At 50.2% G+C, this 24,457-nt stretch overlaps 3 protein-coding genes across 14 annotated transcripts in view; 2 read left to right on the top strand and 1 right to left on the bottom strand.

Annotated features, from left to right (window-relative positions):
- LTBP2 (latent transforming growth factor beta binding protein 2) overlaps positions 1-12,356 on the top strand; it is a 100,021-nt gene extending 87,665 nt beyond the window's left edge. Inside the window, exons 21-36 of one of the 4 annotated variants that reach the window (XM_044774011.2) lie at positions 218-343; positions 677-802; positions 1,666-1,788; positions 1,888-2,013; positions 2,427-2,549; positions 3,172-3,303; positions 3,584-3,709; positions 4,282-4,425; positions 5,305-5,496; positions 5,618-5,701; positions 6,412-6,540; positions 6,900-7,037; positions 7,123-7,290; positions 7,598-7,879; positions 8,839-8,988; positions 9,447-12,356. In XM_044774011.2, coding sequence (XP_044629946.1) covers positions 218-343; positions 677-802; positions 1,666-1,788; positions 1,888-2,013; positions 2,427-2,549; positions 3,172-3,303; positions 3,584-3,709; positions 4,282-4,425; positions 5,305-5,496; positions 5,618-5,701; positions 6,412-6,540; positions 6,900-7,037; positions 7,123-7,290; positions 7,598-7,879; positions 8,839-8,988; positions 9,447-9,592 — 2,315 coding nt within the window. In that variant the 3' untranslated portion in view covers positions 9,593-12,356. Of the gene's footprint in view, positions 1-217; positions 344-676; positions 803-1,665; positions 1,789-1,887; positions 2,014-2,426; positions 2,550-3,171; positions 3,304-3,583; positions 3,710-4,281; positions 4,426-5,304; positions 5,497-5,617; positions 5,702-6,411; positions 6,541-6,899; positions 7,038-7,122; positions 7,291-7,597; positions 7,967-8,838; positions 8,989-9,446 lie in introns of all 4 variants that reach the window. The other 3 variants (XM_044774009.2, XM_070514066.1, XM_070514065.1) reach the window with 3 other exon arrangements.
- On the bottom strand, positions 10,775-15,512 carry ISCA2 (iron-sulfur cluster assembly 2). Of its 7 annotated transcripts, none has more exons than XR_011504677.1 (5): positions 15,382-15,512; positions 15,078-15,180; positions 14,827-14,956; positions 14,267-14,412; positions 10,775-13,307 (listed from the first exon to the last, which is right to left on the bottom strand). XR_011504677.1 is itself a non-coding variant. In XM_070514068.1 (5 exons), exons 1-5 carry the CDS (start codon positions 15,450-15,452, stop codon positions 13,297-13,299), a joined length of 447 nt encoding a protein of 148 aa, XP_070370169.1. In that variant the 5' UTR covers positions 15,453-15,511; the 3' UTR covers positions 10,775-13,296. The 7 variants fall into 7 exon arrangements, 6 of the variants coding, with proteins under 6 accessions (XP_070370169.1, XP_014691185.1, XP_070370171.1 ...); XM_070514068.1 differs by having other exon boundaries at positions 14,841-14,956; positions 15,382-15,511; XM_014835699.3 differs by having other exon boundaries at positions 14,841-14,956; positions 15,078-15,183; positions 15,382-15,507.
- Positions 15,513-15,646: 134 nt separating this feature from the next.
- NPC2 (NPC intracellular cholesterol transporter 2) lies at positions 15,647-23,686 on the top strand. Of its 3 annotated transcripts, none has more exons than XM_014835759.3 (5): positions 15,658-15,994; positions 19,158-19,265; positions 21,407-21,579; positions 22,952-23,052; positions 23,425-23,686. In XM_014835759.3, the coding sequence occupies exons 1-4, from the start codon at positions 15,913-15,915 to the stop codon at positions 23,036-23,038; spliced, it is 450 nt and encodes a 149-aa protein (XP_014691245.1). In that variant the 5' UTR covers positions 15,658-15,912; the 3' UTR covers positions 23,039-23,052; positions 23,425-23,686. The 3 variants fall into 3 exon arrangements, with proteins under 3 accessions (XP_014691243.1, XP_014691245.1, XP_014691246.1); XM_014835760.3 differs by having other exon boundaries at positions 15,676-15,994; positions 22,952-23,068; XM_014835757.3 differs by having other exon boundaries at positions 15,647-15,994; positions 22,952-23,686.
- Positions 23,687-24,457: the final 771 nt, after the last annotated feature.

Below are 24,457 nucleotides of genomic sequence, written 5' to 3'. Positions count from 1 at the left end.
AGATGCTGAAGCACCTTCATCCACAAGCAAATCAGCCCACAGCTCCTTCCCTCTGCACACACACTCCTAATCCACCTGTAGTCCTGCATCCCTAACCATACTGACCCAACACAGCCAAGACCTGTCCTTTCCCCTACCCTGCCCTCCTGTCAGTCTCTGGCTATCCTGCCATGTCTGTCCTGCAGAATCCCACACAGAACTCAATGGCCTGTTTCAGATGTCGACGAGTGTGCCAGCCGGGCCTCGTGCCCTGCAGGCCTCTGCCTCAACACTGAGGGCTCCTTCTCCTGCTCAGCCTGCGAGAGCGGGTACTGGGTGAATGAAGACGGCACTGCCTGTGAAGGTGACACTGGGAAGGGGGTTGGCAGAGGGGAACTGAGAATATAGGCCTTCTTACTTCCCAAAGAACCCTCAAGTTTGGAGGTGAGGACAGGAGGAAAAGGGAGTCACAGAGCCCAGAGGGAAGCGGATGGTAGAGCTGCCCAGGAGCATTCTAGGGAGAGGGTGCTGGGGTTGCCCTATCGAAGGCCCAGAGCCAGGGCCTGACCTTCCCCAGGGGCCCAGAGAGAATCCTACAAGCTCAGGGAGGGAGGCCAAAGGTATGGGGAGGCTCCTGCCTCATCACGTGGAGGGAGCCCTCCCAGGCCCTGGGTAACTGGCTGGCTGTCTGCCCCAGACCTAGACGAGTGTGCCTTTCCGGGAGTGTGCCCCTCAGGAATCTGTACCAACACTGCTGGCTCCTTCTCCTGCAAGGACTGCGAGGAGGGCTACCGGCCCAGCCCCCTGGGCCATACCTGTGAAGGTGAGAGCGCCCCACGGGGGAGGAGAGCATGGCTAACCCATCACCCTCAGAAAAGGGAGTGACCAGGACCCACCAGGGGCTGTTTTAGACCAGGGGCCCTTCTGTCCATCTCGGATGGCGGGCCCACTGGGGATACCTATTCTCATCCCTCCTCCAACAGGAGTCAGAAAGGTGACTGCAGACCTGGGTCTAGGGGGCCAGTGAGCCACTGGCTTACAAGCTTCAGTGTGTGTCAGCATTGCTGGGGGAGTTTGTTCAACGTGCAGCGTCCTGGGCCTTGTCTCAGACCTGTTAAATCAGCTCTGCTGGGGGCCTACAGATCTGTTTTCTAACAAACTCCCCGAGGGTTCCTCATACATGTGCGTGCTGAGACTGTAGTTTGAAAAGCATTGGCCTGTACCAGGTAACCTGTAGACCAATCTGAAGAATCTAATTTCTGTTACCTTCTCAGGTTCTCTGAATCTGTTTCCTTGATTTATTTCTCATTTGTTTTCCCATTGCTTCTCAGTAAAATCTAAGCCATCTCAGCCATGACAAGGGAAGCAAAGTTTGGCCACTCTAGACCAGGGTTGCTGGGAGAGGCTGAGTGTCCCTAAGGTGGGCATTGTGCGGGCAGCTGCAGAAGCCCAGCCAGAGGCAAGGGGAGCCTGCTGGGCTGGGGCAGAAGTGCAGGGAGCTGCAGTCACTCTGCTCCCCAGAGTCTCCCTCACCAGCTCCTCTCAGCTGTGCGGCTTTGTAAGGGGATGATGCCCCATGGGTCCAGTCTCCTCAGGCAGGTGACAGGCCCTCTGGAGACCTCCGCATTGGTTCTTGCCCTTGGGAGTTACTGCCATCGGCTGCCTTCCTCCCTGTGTGACCTGCAGATGTGGATGAGTGTGAAGACCTCCAGAGCAGCTGCCTGGGAGGCGAGTGCAAGAACACAGCTGGCTCCTACCAGTGCCTCTGTCCCCAGGGCTTCCAACTGGCCAATGGCACCGTGTGTGAGGGTGAGTGGCTCAGGTCTCCCCACTGGAGACTAGGGCAGTGAGTGTGTGGGGAGGTGGGAACATCCCCAGAAGGTACCGCTGCCTATCTTCTCTCTGCAGACGTGGACGAGTGCATGCGAGAGGAGTACTGTGCACCCCGCGGCGAGTGCCTCAACAGCCACGGGTCCTTCTTCTGTCTCTGCGCTCCCGGCTTTGCCAGCGCAGACGGGGGCACCAGCTGCCAAGGTGAGAAGCCAGCTTGGCCATGTCCACTTGCCAGCAGCAGGGGGCGCTAGAGGCTATGTCTAGAGTACTGAAATACAATGCTCACCAACCCAAGGATGGGAAGATGGGAGGCTGAGAGTGACTAAAGAAAGCCAAGTGTCAGGGAGGGACTCAAGAGTCTTTCCCCAGGGCCTCTGAATGATGTCTACGGCAGGCATGCACCCTCAGAACTCTCTGAGTGTCACCCTTTGACAGAGGCCCAGTTCCGAGCCTAGCCTCTGGCTTCCAGCTCTGGACTCTCTCTCAGATCTTTCAGCCCTTTCCTACTCCAAGCCACTCCCTGGCCCTCCTGTGGGTTCCTCGGGGCCCAGAAGAAGCTGCACAGAGCCCTGGGGACTCATGGCTGGGTCTGCTGACAGACGTCTCTATTCTAGATGTGGACGAGTGTGCAGTCACAGACCGGTGTCTGGGAGGGCACTGTGTCAACACGGAGGGCTCCTTCAACTGTCTGTGTGATACTGGCTTCCAGACCTCCCCAGAGAGCGGGGAGTGTGTGGGTAAGGGCTCTGCCAGGGGGAGCGGACAGGGCTCTGCCCTGCCCCTGCCCATCTCCACCCCTGCCTGGTCCTCAGCTCCCCGGGACCAGGAACTGCAGCTTCTGGGAAGCAGAACTCTTTCCACAGATTAATCATGCAACGGATAATGCAATTACTGAGCCTCTGCTGACTCAGGGACTGTCTGAGGATGACAAAATGAAGACAATCATAATCCTTGTGCTAGCAGAGCACACAATCTATTTTTTAAAGCCAAATTGATTCAACAGACATTTATTAAGCAGCTGCTGGGTTCAATGTCTTTTGCTAGGACAAATAGACAGTTATGGACAATCTTGAAATTGCAAAGGAGATATATGAAGACTACTCTCTGTAGTAATACACGTTGGTGAAGGTTTTATATAAAATATAAAGTCTGCTGTAGGGAGAAAGGGGGAATGTCACTCATCCCCCTGGGTCAGGGGAAATGATCCTGAACTTGAGGTTTTGGGGTTGAGATGAGCACAGTTATTTGGAACAGATTAAGGACCCCAAAGGTTGTGGGGCATGACCTTGTAATGCCAGAGAGGTGGGGCCAGAGCAGTGACCTGGCCACTTCTGTCCCCTCTCATGGCTCTGGGGACAGATATTGACGAGTGTGAGGACTCCGGAGACTCGGTGTGTGGGGCCTGGAGGTGTGAGAACAGTCCTGGCTCCTACCGCTGTGTCCTGGGCTGCCAGCCTGGCTTCCACGTGGCCCCGAATGGAGACTGTATTGGTGAGTAGGGAGGGGTTGTTGGAGGTGAGAGGCTGAGGACACCTATTTTTCACATGACCAGCTAGAAATTATTTTCTCCTGAGGACACTATTTTTGCAGTTTGGATATTTTCTATACACAAAAACTGAAGATGAATGTTAATGTTAGAGTTTTCTTGTCCTGTGTTTAGAAGTTACTTTCCACAGATCTTGGTGTTCATAAATTAATAAGTATTAATAAGTATTGCCAGTAAATAGAGAGCGAGAGCGCACCTTACACTCTGGTCCCCACTGTCCCACAGACATAGACGAGTGTGCCAACGACACTGTGTGTGGGAGCCATGGCTTCTGCGACAACACTGATGGCTCCTTCCGCTGTCTCTGCGACCAGGGCTTTGAGACCTCGTCCTCCGGCTGGGACTGCGTTGGTGAGAAGCCTGCGGAGTAGCCAGGCTCGGGGCCAGCGAAGGCCATTGGGCCCTTTATCCCATCTCCACAGATCTTGGCCATCCTGGATAGAGGCCCTAGGGCCCTCCTCCTGAAATGTTCATGGTCACACGGCTCTGTAAGAGGTCCTCATAGAGTGGGCGAGGAAGGGAGAATTCAGCTCCACCCTACAGCTGGCACCTTGGCCAGGCCGGCAGAGGAAGCATGGCCACATTCTACCAGCAGGGGGAGCAAGCACACTAATGAGGGCACCACCCTTCTCCACAGACCTCAGGGTCTCAAGAGGCACGTTTCCAGAATGTGCACAGAGGGAGGAACCCTTCCTCTTTGTCCATTTAGTGACTCTTATCTGCCACCCTTCTTCTCTCCCTTCCCGTGTCCTCTGTTCATCCGTTCCTCCTTCCTGCTAACTCGGCCACCTCTGCTCTTCCCCCAAGGCCTAGCCTGTTTCTTTTGGGGGATCTAATAAGGATCTGCCCGCTGGGCTGGAGGCAGGGCCAGGGGGCCTGGGCTGCCTCTTCTCTGCCCGTGAGCCTGTTCTCCTGCCTGGCAGACGTGAATGAGTGTGAGCTCATGCTGGCCGTGTGTGGGGCGGCGCTCTGTGAGAATGTGGAGGGCTCCTTTCTGTGCCTCTGCGCCAGCGACCTGGAGGAGTACGACGCTCAGGAGGGGCACTGCCGCCCGCGGGTTGCTGGAGGTGAGCACAGCCCATACTCCACCCTGTTATGCACGACCACTCTATGGCTGACAAAGCGCTTCCACTGCCCCAGCCCAAGAGGGAGCCTGGGGGGGGGGGGGACCTGGGGCAGTGCGGGCAGGGGTGCAGCTTAGGAATGGAGTGTGGAGAGGCAAGGAGTCTGAGTGTGGCAAATGTCAAGACAGGAAGGGGCTCTGCTCTAAACCAGGGAACAGCCAAGAGACTACAGGGCTGTGATGACCCTACAGGAGGGTCAGGAAGCTCTGATGCCACTTAGGGGGGCCCCAGTGATCTCAGATTGACCTTGGAAGGACCCTCAGTCCAACGGCAGGGAGCCCTCGGGCTGAGGGAGGCCTTGAAGCTGAGCTAAGCTCGACTCTCCCTCCCTACTCCACCCCAGAGCTGCCGGGTTCAGCCTCTCACCCCAGGCTGGACTAGGACTCAGCTGGCCTTCTCTGACTTGGGGAAAAGAAAGCAGGACCAAGGATGAGGCCGGGTGGGAGGGGCTGGGGTACGGTGTGGACAGAGAAATGGGCAGAGGGCTGCGCACATGGTATGCAGGGACTGTGGGCACCCCACTAGAGTGGAGGAAGACAGGGTGGAATGCTGCAGAGAGGAACTGGGGTCAACACCCTGTGATGCCACTTAATAGCTGGTGGCTGTGGCAAGTCACCTGGCTTCTCTAACCTCTGTAAAAGGGAGCTGATGATAATAATACCCACATCATAAGGTTGCTGAGAGCATCAAGCGAGGTAATATAGGTAAAAGCATTTTGTACACTGCAAAGTGCTATATAAATGTTAAATTTTAAAAATACATTCAAAGGCTAGGGTGCCCCAGAGAGGAACAGACAATAAAAGGGGCATCTATCACACATAGGTCAGAGTATCCCCGAGGCCCCGCCAGGGGACCACCTCCCAGGCCCCACCCGCATGGAATGCTACTCCGGGCAGAACAGCCAGCCACACTGCTCCAGCCTTCTGGGCCGGAACACCACGCAGGCCGAGTGCTGCTGCACCCAGGGCGCCAGCTGGGGAGACGCCTGTGACCCCTGCCCGGCTGAGGACTCAGGTAAGTCCCCAAGGGTCCCAACTCCTCTCAGGGTCAGCTCTTCAGGGTGACACGGAAAGAAGGGGAGAGAGGAAGGGGGCAGAGCCCTTCTCTCTCTGAGCTTGGATGCCTCCCTGCACAGTCGAATTCAGCGAGATCTGCCCTAGTGGTAAAGGCTACATCCCTGTGGAAGGAGCCTGGTTGTTTGGACAGACCACGTACACAGGTAACTCCCTCTTCCCCAAACTCCACTCACCTGAGTGGGCCCAGCCTGGTCCTCCTGGGGAAGCTCTGCATGCAGCCTCAGCCTCCCAAGCCGCTTGCACCCTTCCTGTCCTGCAGGGCCGACTACCTACAGACTTTTAGCTGGAAGTTCTGACCTGAGCTCCTCCTGGAGTGTCCCCACAACCCCACCTCAGTTTCTCTGCTCCCCCGAGGCTAAACCTTCCAGGAACAAACTATGATGCCTTGACTAACCTGGGCAGAGGGACAGAGCTGGGAGTACTGCTGTACAGAGGCCAGAGACAGCTGCTTACCTCCCTGGCCTCGCTTACACAGCCAGAAACTTGGGGGAACCCATATCAAAGTGGGTAGTTCAGGTACGAGCCCTTCATTGCCCTGCTCCTGAAGCTGGAGAAGGAAATAAGCAAAACAGAAGTAGCTTCTCGAGTGCTTGCTGTGTGCCAAGCACTACTTGAGGTACCTTACGTGTATTAACCTTTAATCCTCACAACAACTGTAAGAGGTTCAGCAGCAGTGTCCACATTTGTTAGGTAGGAACTGAGGCAAGAACTGAAGCAACTTGCCCAAGGTCACCCAACTAGCAAGTGGCAGGGTCAGGACTCAACCCAGCAAGTCTGGCTCTGGAGCCCCTAGCCTTAGGGAGCGCTCAGACTGCTTCTCACCTTCCCCTCACCTCAGCTCTGCCCCCCACAGATGCCGACGAGTGTGCAATGTTCGGGCCTGGTCTCTGCCAGAACGGCCGGTGCCTCAATACGGTGCCTGGCTACATCTGCCTGTGCAGCCCTGGCTACCACTACAATGCTGCCCACAGGAAGTGCGAGGGTGAGGACACACGCCACCCCTCCCCACCCACCTCCCCGGCCCCTGGCTGAGTGCTCCCCCAGCCCTTGCCAGCCAGCCCCATTCTTGCTGTGAGCTCCCCGTCCTGGGGAAGATGCCTACTGCAGCAGGCAGGTCTGAGGTGAGGGGAGCTCAGGGGCTGTCAGGGATTGCACAAGGGGACCTGTTGGAAAGGCATCCCTGGGGAGGAGCCTCCCAGGCTGACCTGGGGCAGGGGAGGGGGAGGCAGGGTGCTACCTCTTCATCATCAGTCACTGGAAAACCCCCTTCCATAAAGGTGGTCTGTGGGCAGGTGCCTTGGCACTGCCCCACATGTTCCTCCCGTCTTCCTGCCACTGCAGATCACGACGAGTGCCAGGACATGGCCTGTGAGAACGGCGAGTGTGTGAACACGGAAGGCTCTTTCCACTGCTTCTGCAGCCCCCCCCTCACCCTGGACCTCAGCCAGCAGCGCTGTGTGAACAGCACCAGTGCCATAGGTCAGTGGGCCTGGGGCGGCAGGGCAGTGGGGGGCGTGGACCTGGGCTGGGGGTGCTCATGTGCCTCTGTGCCCTGTGCCACCAGAGGACCTGCCTGACCACGACATCCACATGGACATCTGCTGGAAAAAAGTCACCAATTATGTGTGCAGCCAACCCCTGCATGGGCGCCGCACCACCTACACAGAATGCTGCTGCCAGGATGGCGAGGCCTGGAGTCAGCAGTGTGCTCTGTGCCCCCCGAGGAGCTCTGGTGAGGGGGCGGCCGGTGCCTGCTTGGAGGGAGGGGGAGACACCTGCAGAGCTGCGCTGGGCCCATAAGGGCGGATTCAGAAAGGAGTAGGCCCATCAGAGTAGTGGCCCTGTCTTCCACCCCTGCTATCTGGGGACAAAGTGGGGCAGAGGGTGGGATTGGGAGAGAAGCACTGCCAGGAACTCTCAGAGGTCACCAGTCCTAGCATGCTGCTTTCTCCTAGGGGCAGTGAGCTGGGGGAAATAGCACAGCAGGCTTTAGCTGGCAGGGGTTGTACCCAGCTCCCTCTCTCCCTCTTCCCTGACAGAGGTCTATGCTCAGCTGTGCAACGTGGCCCGGATTGAAGCAGAGCGGGAGGCCGGGGTCCACTTCCGGCCAGGTTATGAGTATGGCCCCGGGCCCGAGGACCTGCACTACAGCCTCTACAGCCCAGATGGGGCCCCCTTCTACAACTACCTGGGCCCCGAGGACACCATCCCTGAGCCACCCTTCCCCAACACAGCCAGCCGCCCAGGGGACCACACACTGGTCCTTGAATCTCCCCTGCAGCCCTCAGAACTCCAGCCCCACTATGTGGCCAGCCATCCAGGTCTGTGTTGCTGCAAAAATGGGGACGAGGTGGGCACCGAAGCTGTTTCACTTCCGTCTCCTCCACCTGCTGATCACTGCCAGCAGGGTGAGGACGGGGAAGGGAAAAGACCCACTGAGCCCTCTCACGGGTCACTCAAGGGACAACTCAAAATGCCTGAGTCAGATCCTCACAACTCCCCCTGATAAACCAGCACAGGGGACACAAAGAAGTGCAGGCCACCGTCCCAACCTCAAAAGCTTCCCTGTGGGATTGAGAGAGCAAGAGACAGCGGGTACACTCCAGTCTGTTGTTCTCCCTCCACGCCACTGAGAGTATGCAGAATAACCTGCTCTCCAAGTGAGCTGAAATGAGAAGGACGGACTTCGAATCCCTTTAAAGCCCCACTGTGCTGACTCGGTTTGTAAGTGGCAGTGAGCCCAGCACTCAGGACTTGGATGGACGGACGTGGTACCTGCCACAGCCATAGCCACCGTGTCAAACTGATTAAGACTGCACTGAGATTAGGGAGGGGGTCTTTTCCAGGGGCGGGGGGTCACTTAGAGAGAGAAGAGGGTTAGGTATATCTCACAGAAGTTTTGCTGTGTGTCATGAGGGTAATCCCCTTTTGCTGCCAATCCCCTCCCCACAAAAAAAAAATATGTAAAGATTTTAAGGAAACACCCTACCACCAACCACAACAAAACCAAAACTAGAGAGACACCCAACCCAACATTGTGGAAGCAGTGAATCCCAGCCTGCCTGGAGGCTTCATTTAAAGGCCTCCCCCACCTATAGTGACACACAGTTTTTTAAAAGAGTATTGCCTTTTGTTTTAGCATCTTTCTGTGAGAGTTTTTTGACTCTCCCCACTCCCACCCCAGAGTTCAATAGGAGCTGCCCTTTGCAGCAGAGGGTGAGGCTCCCAGGGTTGGGTACAAAGCCTCAGCTTCCTTCTCTCTCTGACCCCCTCCCACCAGAGCACCAGGCTGGCTTCGAAGGGCTTCAAGCAGAGGAGTGCGGCATCCTGAATGGCTGTGAGAACGGCCGCTGTGTGCGCGTGCGGGAGGGCTACACCTGTGACTGCTTTGAAGGCTTCCAACTGGACACGGCCCACATGGCCTGTGTGGGTAAGTTTAGAATCAGAGTGGCAATGCAGAGGGGCAGGTTGGCCCTGATGGCTCCATGTGGAAAAGTCAGACTGGCCCACTGCTCACTTAGGGATACCCACTGAACTTAGGATAACTGGAAAATCCACTGCTGCCCCCTAGTGGGGCTGTCTGGTGCCAGGCTGGGTGGTAAGAAAGCTCCAAAGGTCTAAGGCTGTATTTAGATAGCCCTTTCCATGGAGGTTCTTAGAAGCAGGGACAAGAGAGCATGCTCACTCTCCTGGGCACAGTGTGGGCTCACTACCACCTGCTTTGTGTTCTTGAGTTGCTTATTTGGGGGCTGTGACCTCTGCCTCTAGCACTTATAGCTAGGATTCCACTGCAGGGCGGGGGCCAGGGCTTCGTGAACAGAGGGGCAGAGGTAGCAGGCAAGAGGCACTTATGTTCCTACAGCTCTCTCCTCCTTCCCTTCCTCTTAGATGTGAATGAGTGTGATGACTTGAACGGGCCTGCTGCGCTCTGTGTCCATGGTCACTGTGAGAACACGGAGGGCTCCTACCGCTGCCACTGCTCCCCAGGTTATGTGGCTGAGGCAGGCCCCCCACACTGCATCGCCAAGGAGTAGCAGTGAGGGATCACTGTGGGCAGCTACCTGGAAATGGCCCTAGCCACAGGCGGGGCCCTTGAGGAAGCTTTCCTAGCTGGGAAGTCACCATGAAGACATCAGGCAGGCCCCTGCAGCCAGCTCCTGGCCAGCCTTGCCTGCTATTCATCTTCCAGCTTAGCCTCTGGCTGTGAGCTTCTGTCATTGCCACCACGCTGCCATGCCCTTGCTTGGCTCAAACACCACCAAATGCTTTAATGCTTCAGCCACTGGCCATGAGGCCCAGTCTGCCATCTCTCCTGGCCTTGCCATGGGATGCTTACCAAAGGATGGCCCTCATCCACCCCCTCAAGCTATGCAAACATGCAAGGTCCTCCAGCCTCACATTGCAGACACCCTTTTCCAGCCATGATCCACGTGTCATCCTGATGATTCCACAACTGGGTTAGAGGCTACATCTGCCCTTGGATGGTCCTTCAGAATCTATGGAGTGAAAAAGGATTGGAGGAAGTTTGGGCAGTGACTCCAATGCCACCTCCCAAGAACCATCACCGCCACTCAGCCATTCTGGTCTGAGCCAGATTTTGCCCATCCTGTAGCCAGTTCTGTGGCCCCAGGGAGAGGCAGAAGATCCCCTCATCTCAGAGAAGCAAGACTGCTACTAGCTTGCTGAGTGTAAGAGACACAAATGAAGGGGGGCAAGGAGCCTGAGAAAGCAGCAAGAGGGCAATATGAAAAATACGTGGAGTTGACAAGAAAGGGGAGCCAGGGTTTTATGCAAGTCTGAAGAAAATATTCAGTAGCTTCAGGTAAATAACCATTCAAAATCCACTCAGCGATAGCTCCTGTGCACCACAGCATGGGCTGCCACAAGGCAAGGCGCCCATCTCCGAAGACCTGTTTTAAACACATACCGCTTCTTACAGGAAACAAATCTCTCCTGGGCTCTCCTTTTGTGGACACCAGTTTGATGTGCTAAAAATAAAGAGGTCTATTTTCTAGCTTGTGAAATACAGTGTAGTCTTGTTTAGGGGAAGCCAGATTGCCCACGTTGTTTCTTCTCTCTACTCAGAAGCCTCTGCCTTCTCCCCCTTCATAAAAAGGATGGCTGGCATCCCTCTGAGTTTACAAGTAGAGACCCTCTCCAACCTGGGCTAGCTGGGAGTTTAGAACCACGGTGGAATAAAGAAATGCACATCTGGGTTCTTCTGTTTTTGTTTTTATTTCATCTTAAACCAAATTTCTTACCATGTTGCCTAAGTCTAAATATTAGAGATGAGGCCGTGCCCACCCCCTTGCCAGCTCTGCCAATAGCCTATGATTGGGTCCAAATGGGAAAAGGTTCTTTACTCTGCTGAGAGAAGGGAAGCTCTGACTTTGCATTTCTCTGAGGAATGGCAATGTAAATGAACACGGCTCTGTGCCAGAAGACATGCAGATGAATGCTATTTTCTTAACTTAATCAGTCCTGTTCTACTGCTGCTCTGATTGTCAGCCGTCACATCATAACTTATTGAATGCTTGCTACGTGCCAGGCACCGTGTTGAGTGCTGTACACAAATTTCATTTAATCATCCAACAATCCTACTTACTATGTTTATTCCTAATTTACAGATGAAGAAATTGACAAAGCTTAAATAATTTGCTCTAGGTCACTATACAAGTTGAGGTGTTTTCAGCAGACAAAAATATATACTTCTTAAACACAGGAAAATATTCTGACTTCATTCATAATAAAAAGAAATGCAAGTTAAAACCACACGGAGACACTTTTAAAAAATTGTCAGATTGGCAAAGATCAAAAAGTTTGTTAAGGCTCCTAGTTGGCAAGCTTCTGGAGAAAGGCACTCATACATAGGCTGACAGGAGTATAAATTGATACAACTTCTGAAGAGGATAATATAACAATGTCTTTCAAAATCACAAAAGCACTTACTCTTTGAATCAGTAATTCCACTTCTAGGAATTTAACCTTCAGATATATTCTCACTAAGTGTGAAATGACATATGTATGAGGTTATTTATTATAGTGTTATCTGTAATAGCAAAAGATTAGAAACAATTAATTGCTATGGAGCCCTAAAAAGAAGGAAAAAAACAGCGGCTCTAAATGCCTTGATAAGATAGCCAAAACAGATTGAGGTACAAAGGGAGGTTGTATAACAAAGTGCAACATATGCTGCTATTTGTCTCAAGAAAGGAGAATTGGATATCCGCTAACCTCATCCTTGCCACTCCACCTTACACCCTTATTGCAGAGAACTTACCATTCCTCCATATACCCTGCTGGCACTGCCCCTCCTCCCAACCCTCGCCTTCCTGCCCACCCTTCCAGAAACATTTCATGTATATACACATAGTTCCTTGTATTAAAAACACAAATAGCATATGATCCATGCTGTTCTGCACTTTGCTTTTTTCACTTAATACATACTGGCACATCGAGAGCTGTCTCATTCTATTTTATAACTGTATACCATTCCATCCAATGGATAAATCATAACTTATTTAATCAGTCCCCCTGTTAATGGACATTTCCATGGTTTCCTATCTTTTGCTATTATAAATAACGCTATAATGAATATTCTTGTGCATATGTTATTTCACATTATATCTACGGGATTATGCCTGTGGGGTAAATTCTTAAACAATGGTGGTTTGTGGGGAAGGTGACAGGGTGGATGGGTAGAGGATTGGGAGACTTTTCACTGTATCCCCTTTTGTGTCTCTGTGTTTTGTACCATGTGTATTACCTATTCAAAAAAATAAAATATTTTTAAATACAGCTGCTGGCCATAGACTACTTAAATGTTCCCTCTCTTTATATATTTGACTATATTTTACAATGAAAGCCAGACAATAATTATTTTAAAACTTCTAAAGCAAACTTCCCTTAAGCAGCCCTGGGGCACTTCTGTGGAGAAATGGCAAACAGGGATTTTAAAAGAGCAATCATAAACATCAATGCCAGATACCCAGGAAAGCAGAGGAGGTGCCTGCCTTTGAGACGAACATGCAAAACCATAATAATGTTGCAGCGGACAGTGTCAGGCCCTGCTTATTGCATGACATCAGCTCAGGTCCAGAGTTCAAGTGAGGGCTACACCATGACGACCAATGCTGCCCACTTCTCTGTATAGGATGCTCCTGCCAAATGTCAACCTGCACTCGGGTGCTTTGTAACAAAAGACCAAAATAGAACTCAACTCTCAGAAGAAAGCTAGAGAAGGAAGACTATCTTCTTGGACAACCACTTTAGTAGTCCTTCCTAATCTCTTACTTATGATCCTGTTTTCTCCTAATCCCTTGTAATCAGTCAACACGCCCACACAGAGAAACTCAGGGTGGGTGGGCCACAGATAGTTTATATGTCACTAGTCACCATCAATCACAAAGCTGAAGAGTGTGATTCCACAAGATCTGGCCTTGACCAACAACATACAGCAGATTCAGGGCTCCCTTGCCTTTGGTTCTTGCATGCTCATGTTTTGCTAAAGCAGAGGTGGGGCATGCTGCCCCAGGTACTCACTAGCTTGCACATGTTAGATAAAACCAATTCTGCAGCAAACAGGGCCTTGATAACCTCCCCTCGAAAGTAATGGAGAGGCAAAAAAATCTCCCAATTGATACTGGAAGAGGGTAGTTTTCCTCAATGAATTTGCAGTGAGCAAAATTTGTGAAAACATCTGCTGGCTGTTATGGCCTGCCAGGAAGAAGGCATCTGGTCAGAAAGGGTCTGCAAAAGATCAGAAACCCGTTTTACTATTCTGTTTATTCCAAGCAAACCACCCACTTTTCCCTGGATGCTATCATTTCCCTATGTCCTGCAGTCTTAAAATTTCTACATCAGCTCCCTCCAACAGAGACTTCTTTTTACCATTTCAGGTTTCCCCACGAAGTAAGGTGATTTTTCTCAAATCCACCCTTTCTAAACACAAAATTCCAATTCTATTAACAGTAGGTACTTACATATACGCATTTGAAGGGACTCTGCAATGTTATGGTTTATTGAGCAACTAAAGCTATTATACTTGTGCTCAGTATGAGTTTTAAAATCACCAAATCAATATATAACCCACAAAAATATTCATGAAGAATAGGTTCTAACAGTTAAAATGTAGCAAAATCTCTTTTTAAGGAGGGTAAAAGGACTTAGTCTGCATAGAAAATAAGGATAAGTCAACTAGCACATTCAGGAAGAGTAAGGTGAAGAAAACATTTCATTGGCCTTTCTCATCCTCTCTGGCCTAGTAACCAGTGTTTAAGTTACCCAATCTGTGATCCTGATGCAAAACAGAAGTACATAATGACTTTCTCTAAAATGAAGCTTTTATCCATAGCTTTACACATATGTACAAGCAGCTCTGAAGGTCAGAGAAGTAATTCCAAATTTTGGAACCTTGGAGGCTTGACAGAATATACTGGGTTTCAACCAATTATTAAATCTTAGGTAACAGCATCTAGAGGCTTGGCCTTAGACTTGTGTAGGAGAAATTAAGAGTAAAAGCTTCATATTCTGAAAACAACGGTGGTAAAACACTCCTGGATTGAGGGACATAACCTTGAGAGAGGAACATGATTGGAAGGAAACCTCTAGAATTGTACTAATCCCAGGTTCCTCAAACTGGTACAAACGGTAGCAGGCTCTGGGTCCCTAGTCATCGCATCAAAGTTTGACAGAGAAGGATGACCCACAGGAGCAGCCTTGCTGCGCTTGAGGATTGTTCAACACTTGAAATGAGCTTCGGATCAGTTCTTGGCTGAAGTCCACCTGGGCCCCCTTCACGAAGGCCAAGCTATCAGAGTCCACCACCACTCTTGCCCCACCCTGTTCAAATACCCTGAAACGACAGGAGGAAGGCATTAATGAATATCACAGACGCCAAAAATATGACATCCTCTGAGCCCAGAGATGCACATTCTCTGTTTACGGAAATACAGAGGAAGCATCTCTTATTACCGCTAACAGGTGCTGATTTTCTTTTACGCAAAAGAGTCAACCAAATGAATACTGGGAAATCTCGAGATTTAGGTCTGGAATCTAGTCCAGCCTGGCTCTCCACCAACTACCCTACGGACCTAGACAGGCCAAATTTCCTCCTATAACTTAGTTATTTTGAATCAAGACAACAAATCTTCACAGTACTCCACTATGTAAGAAGGATGTGGTAAGCATCCTTAGCAGACCTTTTAAATCTGGAATAAAAGTGCACCTTACACTGGAGACACTTCCCGCACATTTTCTGACGACCCACCCCTTCCTTCTTGCCTGTCGTCGGGGTTGATAACTGTATCCAGTGAAAATTTGTATTGGAATCCGGAACATCCACCTCCCTCCACCTCCAGCCTGAGGAATTCTGACCCTTCGGTGATTTCCAGAAGCCTCTGAAATGCAGGAAAGGGGATCAAGAATGCTGGGAAAGGGGAGGAAGAAGGGTGGGCCGAGGAGAGGGCCCGCACTCCCGGCCCTCTCCAGGGCACCGGCCCCCCGCGTCCGACCTCCTACCTGGACGCAGCTCTCGGTGAGGTGGATCTGCCCTTCGTCCGCCTCGGGGCTGGAGGACGACGCTTCCCGAAGCGCCTGAGGTCCGCGGGAGGCCGCGAGGAGCCTGCTGAGCAAGGGACGAGAATGAGCCCGGGGGCAGAGGGTTGCCTGGCGACCTCCAGCCGGACAGCCTTGCCTGACCTGACGACCTCCACCTGGACAGCCTCACACCAAAGCCCCACCTCCCCCGCCGGCCTTAGTTTCCCCTTACTTCTCGCGGCGCAGAACCTAACACCCCTCCCAGAAGCCTTTCTAGGCTTGGTACCTGCCCCTTGGCCAGGGGGCGACCGCTCTCAGCGCCGCGGCCGTTAGGGATAACCGCCAGGTGGCCGCCATTTTCTTCCCCAAGCCCCGCCCCTCGCGTCCCCCCAATCCCCTTCTCCACCAGGGCCCCGGGAGGCTGGACCCACGGAGACCCCGCCTTCGAGCGCGCCTATTGGGTGGCGCTGGAGGAGAAGAGATTTGATTGGCTAGAAGTGCATTGCGGCAGCAGGGACGCACCAACGAAGCCCAGGCGGAGCGCTGGCGACAGGGGCGGGGCGGGGCGGAGTTGGATCCCAGCCCAGCGGGGAGCCGAGCGGAGAAGATGGGCGGGGATAGTGGGCGTCTGGGCCGGGCCGGGCCGAGCCCGGCTCCCTGGAGCCGGGGGAGGGGCGGGGCGCTGGCGGGCCTCGGCCTTGGTCGCTGGTGCCGGGTCTGCTGACCGGGCGCCTCCCCGAGCCCGCCCCAGCTAGTCTATCTTGTGACCGCGGCGGCCGCGGCTTCCTTCCTCGCGTTTGGAGCCTGCTCAGCTGCGATGCGTTCCTTGGCCGCCGCGTTCCTGCTCCTGGCGCTGGGCGCCTCCGCCCTGGCCAACCCGGTGCATTTCAAGGACTGCGGTGAGTCTCGGGCCAGTCCAAGTTCCCGCGCCCTCGGCGGCAGCCCCCGCCGGCACCGCGCGCTGAGACACGCGGGCTGGGTCGGGCGGGTCCCGCGGGGGGCCGGGTTCAGCCTCGGACCCGTGGTGGAGTGGGCTGGAGTGGGCTAGGGTGGGGGATTCGGTGAAACCCGACCCCTCGCAACTTTGTCTTTCCTTGGAATGCGTGTTTGGGGTCCGTGGACTGTCCCCGAGGTGGGGCTTTTGCTGAAGTTTCCTGAAGTTTGTAAGGCAGACAACCGAGGGTCCTTGTGCAGCGCTGGGGGTGAGCGGTGGGAAGCAGAACTTCTTTTTGTTTCTGTCTTCTATCTTGGGTGACTTTTCACTCCCCACTCCATTTGCGTTTCCTTTTCATTTCCCTTTTGCTGACAAGTCAAAACTAAATTCCCCTTTTCATGATTTATTCCGTTAGCGCTTTCTTTGGGCTATGGAATTTTGTGGTTCTTAGTTTTTCCTGCCTACAAAACTCGTGTTCCTAGTCACAGTTTGTGACACATAACCCACTCTTGTCGCTGTGATTAGAATCTTTGTTGGGAAATACAAGGGGTGGGGGGAAGGGTAGAAACTGTGAATTCCATTAGTCAAGTCTATAGAATTAATTGTTCGAGCAGAACTTTTCTAAGGTGGAGAGGTGTAATGATAAATGAAAGGGGCGTGAAACTGAGTTTATAAAATTTGTGAGCTGGAAGGAAACTTGGAGCATATAGTCAATCATAGAATTCCAGAGATATTGGGTGACTTACCCAAAATCATACAGCAGAATAGGAACCAGAATAAGTTTGCTCTTTTATATCCAGTGCCCAGGTAATAGTAACTGCTCAATAAATATTTGTTGGAAAAAGTAAATGAGGGAATAAATGCTCTCTCTGCTATGTCATCAAAATTCATGTTGAGGCAAAAGCAAAGTTGGGGGCTATGGGACAGGACTGGTTCAGGAATAAAGACTCTTGGCCTGTTAATATGTAACGAATGCTGTTCCACTGAACTAGGAGACTGGCACTTGAAAGGAGCTATCACCACCTCAAATTACTGCCTTTTTCTCCATTGAACTTAGTGGCCAACACTTGGATGAACACACTGTGTTAACCTTAATGACTCATTCAATCCTCACAGTCCATTTTACAGATGAGGAAGCAGACACAGAGTAACTTGCCCAAGTTTTCACAGCTAGCAAACGGTAGGAAGCTAGTGGGTGTTGGTGAGCCACTTAGGGTTTCAACTGTAACATTAACATTTAAAAATAAAACAACTAAGGAAACTAAATCCAGACACTGTTCTACTCATTTGGAAAAAAGGCGGTATACACTTTATGGCAAGAACTTCTTAAGGGAAGGTTTCAGTTACAGATTGTCACTTCACTTTTGAATTGGGCAATACAAGGTAAAAAGCCTGGGACCCACATCAAAAGGCTTTTGAGTTCCACTCTATGCCTCCTTTCCCCTGGAGTGGCATTTCCTCAAGTGAGAAATGGGGCAAGCAAACTAGTTTTGTAATTTTTCAAGTTAGAACTGAGGGGTTTGTTCCATCGACGTTGAAAGTCCAAGAACCTCTTGTCAGCAAAAAACTGGATGAAGGAGCTACAAGTACTACCGTTTACTGAGTTCCTGCTCAGTCATGTGACCCAGCCTTGCAAGAAGCAGGCAGAGGCTGGACGTTGAAAGCTTTAGCATAAGCACTAATTTCCAACAGGTTGTTGATTGAAGTCCCAGATGTCCACAGAAGATAGGACGGAGTGGAAGAGAGTGCTTAGAGAAGAGGTTCTTGCGCGTATAGTTTGAGGACTTTGCTATGGTGGAGAAGCAAGCCAGGGGATAAGGGACTGCAGGGTATTATTTACAGACCTAGCTGGAGCAGCGTTTGTCAATATAATGAAACTGTTCCACCCAGGAGCAGGCCCGGGCTGAGAAAGCAACGTGCCTCTACGTGAGCTTCTCAGTGCATTTCCTGCCGGACTGAGCTGCCTGCTGACTGCGAAGCAGATAATGCGCTCTCACCCTGCAGTTTGCTGTCTTTGTGCATTCGACTTTTGAGACAGAAAGAGTCCATTGTATCCGCTGGATCCATAATTTCTACCCACAGAGTATATTTGGAGTGAGAGGCCCACCTTTTGTGTCAAAAGGGAACTTGCTAACCCACCCACGGGCAGCTATTCTAGATTAAATTCATGGACTGAATCCCAACGTGATGATAATAGTGAACACTTACGTAGCATTAGTCTGTTCCAAACACTTATCTAAGAGCTCTGTGTGTGTTAGCTCACCTACCCTCTGAAGGAGGTACTCTCATTAGCCCCAGAGAGGTGAAGTATCTTGCCTTGAGGTTACACAGTAAGTAACAGAGTCAGTGAGATTTCAAGCCCGGGCATCAGGTCCCAGCGTCTCCCTTGCAGCAATGTTGGCCAAATGGCAGAGCTTAGCTTCCCCTGTTAAAGGCAGTGTCAGCAGGCGGTTTGCTTGCATCCTCTCCCATTCACCTGTCCGCTTTCAGGGCCCTGGATGAGGTAATGGGATTTTAAAAGATTTGTACTTAACTTTTTTTTGATCAAGCATCTCTTTTGTGAACAAACGGCACTTTTATCCTTGTTTAGACTGAATTTTTTTTAAAAAAGACACACACCCTGCCTTAAAGACACTTATTTTGAAGAACACAGGTTTCCAGAGCACACTGTACATCTGTATATCGCAGATGCGTGCTTAAAATTGTTCTCATCAGTAGGAGTATGCGAAGTGTGGAGACCACTGATTTGGAGAGACACCAGGGCAGAAGTGAAAGATGGAGGGGGAGAGCAGTTTGGGAGCAGCCAGTCTCAAGATTCCAAATGGCAACAGTAGCACAGAGACTTGAGCAGTATATGTGCTGCTTTAAAATCCTGGAAGGAGGGACGGGGATGGTTTTCCCGGGCATTGCCCTCCCAGGATGTAGAACAGGGAGGGTTGGCTATGTATGTGTACTTAATAATTTCCTTAATTTCCCTTCACCTATCAAACATGAACAGTGTCCTGGAGACACAGCTAGAGGAGAATGAGCTCACCCTCATTGGGAGAGCAGAGCACCTTCCCATTAGGTAGGAGGCAGCCGAGGTGGTTTATTTTCCCTCCTGTTCCAATTCCTTTTTTCTTTTGTAGGTTCTCAGGTCGGAGTTGTAAAGGAAGTGAATGTGAACCCATGCAGCACCCAGCCCTGCCAGTTGCACAAAGGACAGTCTTACAGTGTCAATGTCACCTTCACCAGTAGTGAGTAAATGTGGCTTTACCTTCAAATTCATCTTAAAGCATAACATCAGTCCCAAGTATTGGCATGAGCATGGGAATGCGGAGGAGGGAATTGCAGTCAGGAAATCTGTGACCTCCCTTCCAACTTGTGCAAAGCTAGGATTCGCTACACCCTTAGACACCTTTCTCATGCTGGGTGCACATATGTCTATTCCCCTGAGTCCATAGCTGCCAGACTCCCTTTAAGCAAACAGGGAGATTTCCATGTGTTCACAGGCTAAAGAAGACGAGTTGATTTCCCTCTGTCCTATTTTGGTCCATTTTACACAGCAGGCTTTTATGGGAATGTCAACTCTGTTTCGCTACGGACTGCAGGGTGTTAGTACAGACCCCAATTCTATAGACTTTGGAACTCCTCTAAAATGTTATTTAATTTGCCTTCCAGCTATTAAGTCTGTGTTTTGCCTGAAAATACAGGAGCAATTAATACTTAGTTTCTGTAAGCTCTAGGGAACCCATTGGGGACCCATGAAACACTCAAGAAATCTGACCTATCTTCCTCAACTTGAAGAAATATTATTGGAACTTCTTGCTTTCTCATACTACGTTCATCACCTTCAGATTCCCCAGGATCTAGACAAATGCAAAGTCTTTATTTCTAGAAAGGGCATCTACCTTGAATCTTTCCCTCATTTTCTATCCCATGGAACTAGATTAGGCAATCCAATAAGAAATCTCAGGGCTGGCCCGGTGGTGCAGTGGTTAAGTTCACGTGTTCCGCTTCGGTGGCCTGGGGTTCGCCAGTTCGGATCCCAGGTGCAGACATGGCACCGCTTGGCAAGCCATGCTGTGGCAGGCGTCCCACATATAAAGTAGAGGAAGATAGGCACGGATATTAGCTCAGGGCCAGTCTTCCTCAACAAAAAGAGGAAGATTGGCAGCAGATGTTAGCTTAGGGCTAATCTTTCTCAAAAAAAATTAATCAATTAAAAAAAAAGAAATCTCAGAGTTTCTGTCATCTCTTTTTCTTAAGCCTAAAGACAGCTCTAAGTACTAGAGTTGTTTTTCTCCTGGATGATACCCTGACTCCCCTATTGTTCCAAACAAAAAAGTACCTTCTAAGCAAAAATAACCCCCAACCCAGACAGAAACACTTGGATTTGTTTTTGGTTTTTTTTTTTGGAAGATTAGCCCTGAGCTAACATCTGTCACCAATCCTCCTCTTTTTGCTGAGGAAGCCTGGCGCTTAGCTAACATCCGTGCCTATCTTCCTCTATTTTTTTTTTATATGTGGGACGCCTGCCACAGCACGGCTTGACAAGTGGTACAGAGGTCCGCACCCGGGATCCGAACCAGCAAACCCTGGGCTGCTGGAGTGGAATGTGCGAACTTAACCGCTGCGCCACCGGGCCGGCACCTAGCCAGAAAGAAACAGTCAATACTCTGAATCTCCAGAATAAGCTAACAGCTTGTGACTCTGGTTGCCTTCATTTTATTATATTTATTCTTTCTGCCCATCTTGTGAGATGGAGAGTGGAGGTTAGCGGGGACTGTAGCTCTGTCTAATCTTACCCAGTTTCTAAAGGGTTACCTCTTTCACTACTGTTACAGCCCATGGCATTTCTGTGGAGATGCCTTATTCCCTCTTTTCACATAGCCTTGCATTTTATTCTTGATTGCTAATAGAATACTTTGGGCGGGTTATTTGAGAATTCAGAGGCCAGTCTCCTAAAACTCTTTAAGATGTACAATACACTTTGACAGAGCTGATGTAAATAGTAAACAGAAAGTTTACTGCCAAAGATGAGTTGCCTTGTTGGATAAGGTTATTTATCCAGGTGTCTCTGATTCTCTTGAGAAACTGTGAAAGGCAATGAAGAGCAAGGTGGTGTGAAGAGCAAAGAAGAAACCCCCACTGATTACTTCTTATTTGCATAATTCAGTAATTTTTCAAGTTTTGGAGTGAATGCTTGCTCTGTAACATTCACAGAGGTGCTAAGCATAACTACAAACAGACATAGACCCTAGGAATTAAAGGGTAGAGACTTTATGATCTGCTGTCATAGCAGTGCTGTTGCTTAAGAATATATCTGAATTTTGTGTTTAAGAGTTGGGAAATAGGCTGTTTCCTTTACTCTCTGACTCTCTGTTTTTTCTCGCAGATACTCAGTCTCAAAGTAGCAAAGCTGTGGTGCATGGCATCGTGTTGGGTGTCCCCGTTCCTTTTCCCATCCCTGAGCCTGATGGTTGTAAGAGTGGAATCAGCTGCCCCATCCAAAAAGACAAGTCCTATAACTACGTGAATAAACTGCCAGTGAAGAGTGAATACCCCTCTGTAAGTGACATTATCAAGGACACTGGAGGCCTTGTGACTAGATTAGAAATCTGGGGGCTGGCCTGGTGGCATAGTGGTTGAATTCGCATGCTCCACTTCAGCGGCCCAGGGTTCGCCAGTTCGCATCCTGGGTGCAGACCTACACGCTGCTCATCAAGCCATGCTGTGGCGGCATCCCACATAGAAGGACTAGAAGGACTTACAACTAGGGTATACAACTACGTACTGGGGCCTTGGGGAGAAAAAGAAGAAAAGAGGAAGCTCGGCAACAGATGTTAGCTCAGGGCCAATCTTCCTTGGGAAAAAAAAGGAAATCTGAGGAGAGGGGGCAGGAGGAAAAGATTGGAGTAGGAGTCCTTCATCTCTGTGATGAAGCAGCAAAAGCCTAAGGGAAAGGAGATAAGTTTGAGTGTGGGAATCATGAGGTAGGGCAGATGTTTTTCATTGTGCCTCTTTGTTCTTGTCTGTAGCCTAATGGTTAGCCTGTTTCTAATGGTGCCATTTTTATATACAGTATGCTACTGGATTCTCACGAATCTCTTTGTAGAGGTGATGTCATCCCTATTTTACAGATGAAGAAATTTGAGCCTTCATGTCATGCAATATGAACAGAGTCCACGCCACTAAGAACTACTACAGCCTAGATTTAGAGCCGGGTCTTGTGACTCCAAAACTTGTGCAATGTTAAAAGATTTTAGCAAGAGTTCAAGATTTCAAGTTGTCATAGCATTGTCATCAGAAAATCCTGGTTTCTCCAATAATCTCTTGATAAGAGAGCGGTAGTTTGTTAGCTCCACAGCTGGGAGGTAGCTTTTTCCATTCTTTCTCCCCTCCACACCCCTCCTCCTTCACCTCTCACTGACCCTGCTATACCTACTTCTTTTTCTACAAACACTTGTGAGATAGAGCCTGCTGGAATGGGCCTATATTAAAGATATGAATCTTGGGGGCCAGCCCTGTGGCCGAGTGGTTAAAATTCCATGTGCTCGGCTTCAGCAGCCCGGTTTCACGGGTTCAGATCCTGGGTGCGGACCTACTCCACGCCTGAGCCATGCCATGGCACCACCCACATACAAAACAGAGGAAGACTGGCACGGATGTTAACTCGGAGCCAATCTTCCTCACCAAAAAACCCAAAAATACAAAAAGATATGAATCTTGATAAGAATGGGGTAAGTAAAGGGATTACTTTTTTCCATGAAGAAAAAGCTGCATTCTTGAAAGGAAATCAAATAGAACCCAGGAGCAGTCTGGCCGTTTATTTTCTAGAAATAGCAAGTAATTAAAGAACATTCTAAAGAGACTTTAATGTAGGGCGTCTGTGCTTAAAGGATGTCAAGAGTTTTTCCCTATTGTTTTTCTCTTTCTCCAGATAAAACTGGTGGTGAAGTGGGAACTTCAGGATGACAAAGGCCAAAGTCTCTTCTGCTGGGAAATCCCAGTGCAGATTGAAGGCTAGAGCTGTTTGCTGCAGTATGTCCCTCTGGGGGTGAGAGAGCACGGGTGGAGGGACGCGAGGAGGAATCAGGTCCAAACTAAGTGCCATAAGATGAAAGGAATTTCTAGATACTGTTTTATGCCTCTCAAACTCCAAAAGCATCTACGACCCTGTCTCCTGAGAGCTCAGAACTGTCGCCCTTGTGATACCTCTGCAAAAGGGTTGAAGGAAAGGAGAGAGTGAGACTGTAGGGCTTGTTTTCATTGTCTTGAGTGTTTTTTGCTGTTGGAATAAGAAGGGTCCAGCCAGACAGGACCCAAATGAGGCTGCTTAGGGATAGTGGATAACTTGCCCGAGGGTTATTGGCCCTTGCGGCAGAGAACAGATCCCAAACCGTGTCCTTCTAGCTGGGATGTTGCACCTGTAAGTCCGTCATCTCCACGTGCCTCCTTGAGTTCAGTGCATCTGGCCAACGGTCCTGCTGACTGGACAGCACCTCCAGCTCCCTGCTTCAGCCGTGGTGACGCCCTCCGGAGGTATCCAGCGTTTCAGTCGAGGGGCGGTGTTCTGTGGCAGAAACTCAACTCTGGCTGCCTGGTTCGCTGTGGTTATCTCATGTCTCCTTTTCTGTCTTAGATGGTTTTCATTAAACTCAGCACTTGATTAGCAGATGTTTGATTTTTTTTTTTTTAACAACGTTAACTTGTGGTCTCTTTATGCACCTGGAAATGTCCCTTTGAATAAATAAAAACTTGGCAGTGTTGTCTTCTGCATGTAGGCTGTGGTCACCTGCTTCTTGCAGATAGAGTGTGCTCTCTCAGATCCGTGGAAGGCAGACCCCAGTCCTATGGGCCCGGAGTGCAGTAGAGACGTGGCTCTTTCAGAAACTGCCTTTTCTCCTCTTTCTGCCCAGTTAGACATTACCTATCTATTTTACATAAAAGGACCTTCTTGTTTCCCTTTATTTTGCACAATTTTATACCCCCAAGAGTGCTTGAAAGAAGCAGTGAAAGGCTGAATAGTAACAAGATCTGAAAGGTCGAGGGAACTGAATTGGGGAGGGGGCAGTGAGTAAGGTTACAAGTTGATATGAAGCATGGTAATCTTTGGGAACCTGCCATGAGGAAAGCCCAGAAGCTTAAAAATGAAATGTGAAGTTGTAGCAAGTAATAGCTAAGTTAATTAAATCTTGGAAGTGCCTGCTTTTGAAGTCCATGTATAAATGTGGGGCATATATTTTGCTGCCTGTTTTATTTATTTATTTATTTTTTGAGGAAGATTAGCCCTGAGCTAACATCTGCTGCCAATCCTTCTCTTTTTGCTGAGGAAGACTGGCCCTGAGCTAACATCCGGGCCCATCTTCCTCTACTTTATATGTGGGATGCCTGCCACAGCATGGCTTGATAAGCGGTGCATAGGTCCTCTCCCAGGATCCAAACT

The sequence above is a fragment of the Equus asinus genome, chromosome 7 (genome assembly GCF_041296235.1).
Source record: "Equus asinus isolate D_3611 breed Donkey chromosome 7, EquAss-T2T_v2, whole genome shotgun sequence".
NCBI lineage: Eukaryota > Metazoa > Chordata > Mammalia > Perissodactyla > Equidae > Equus > Equus asinus.
The sequence above is the reverse complement of the archived record's forward strand: the minus strand, read 5'-3'. Positions and strand labels throughout refer to the sequence as shown.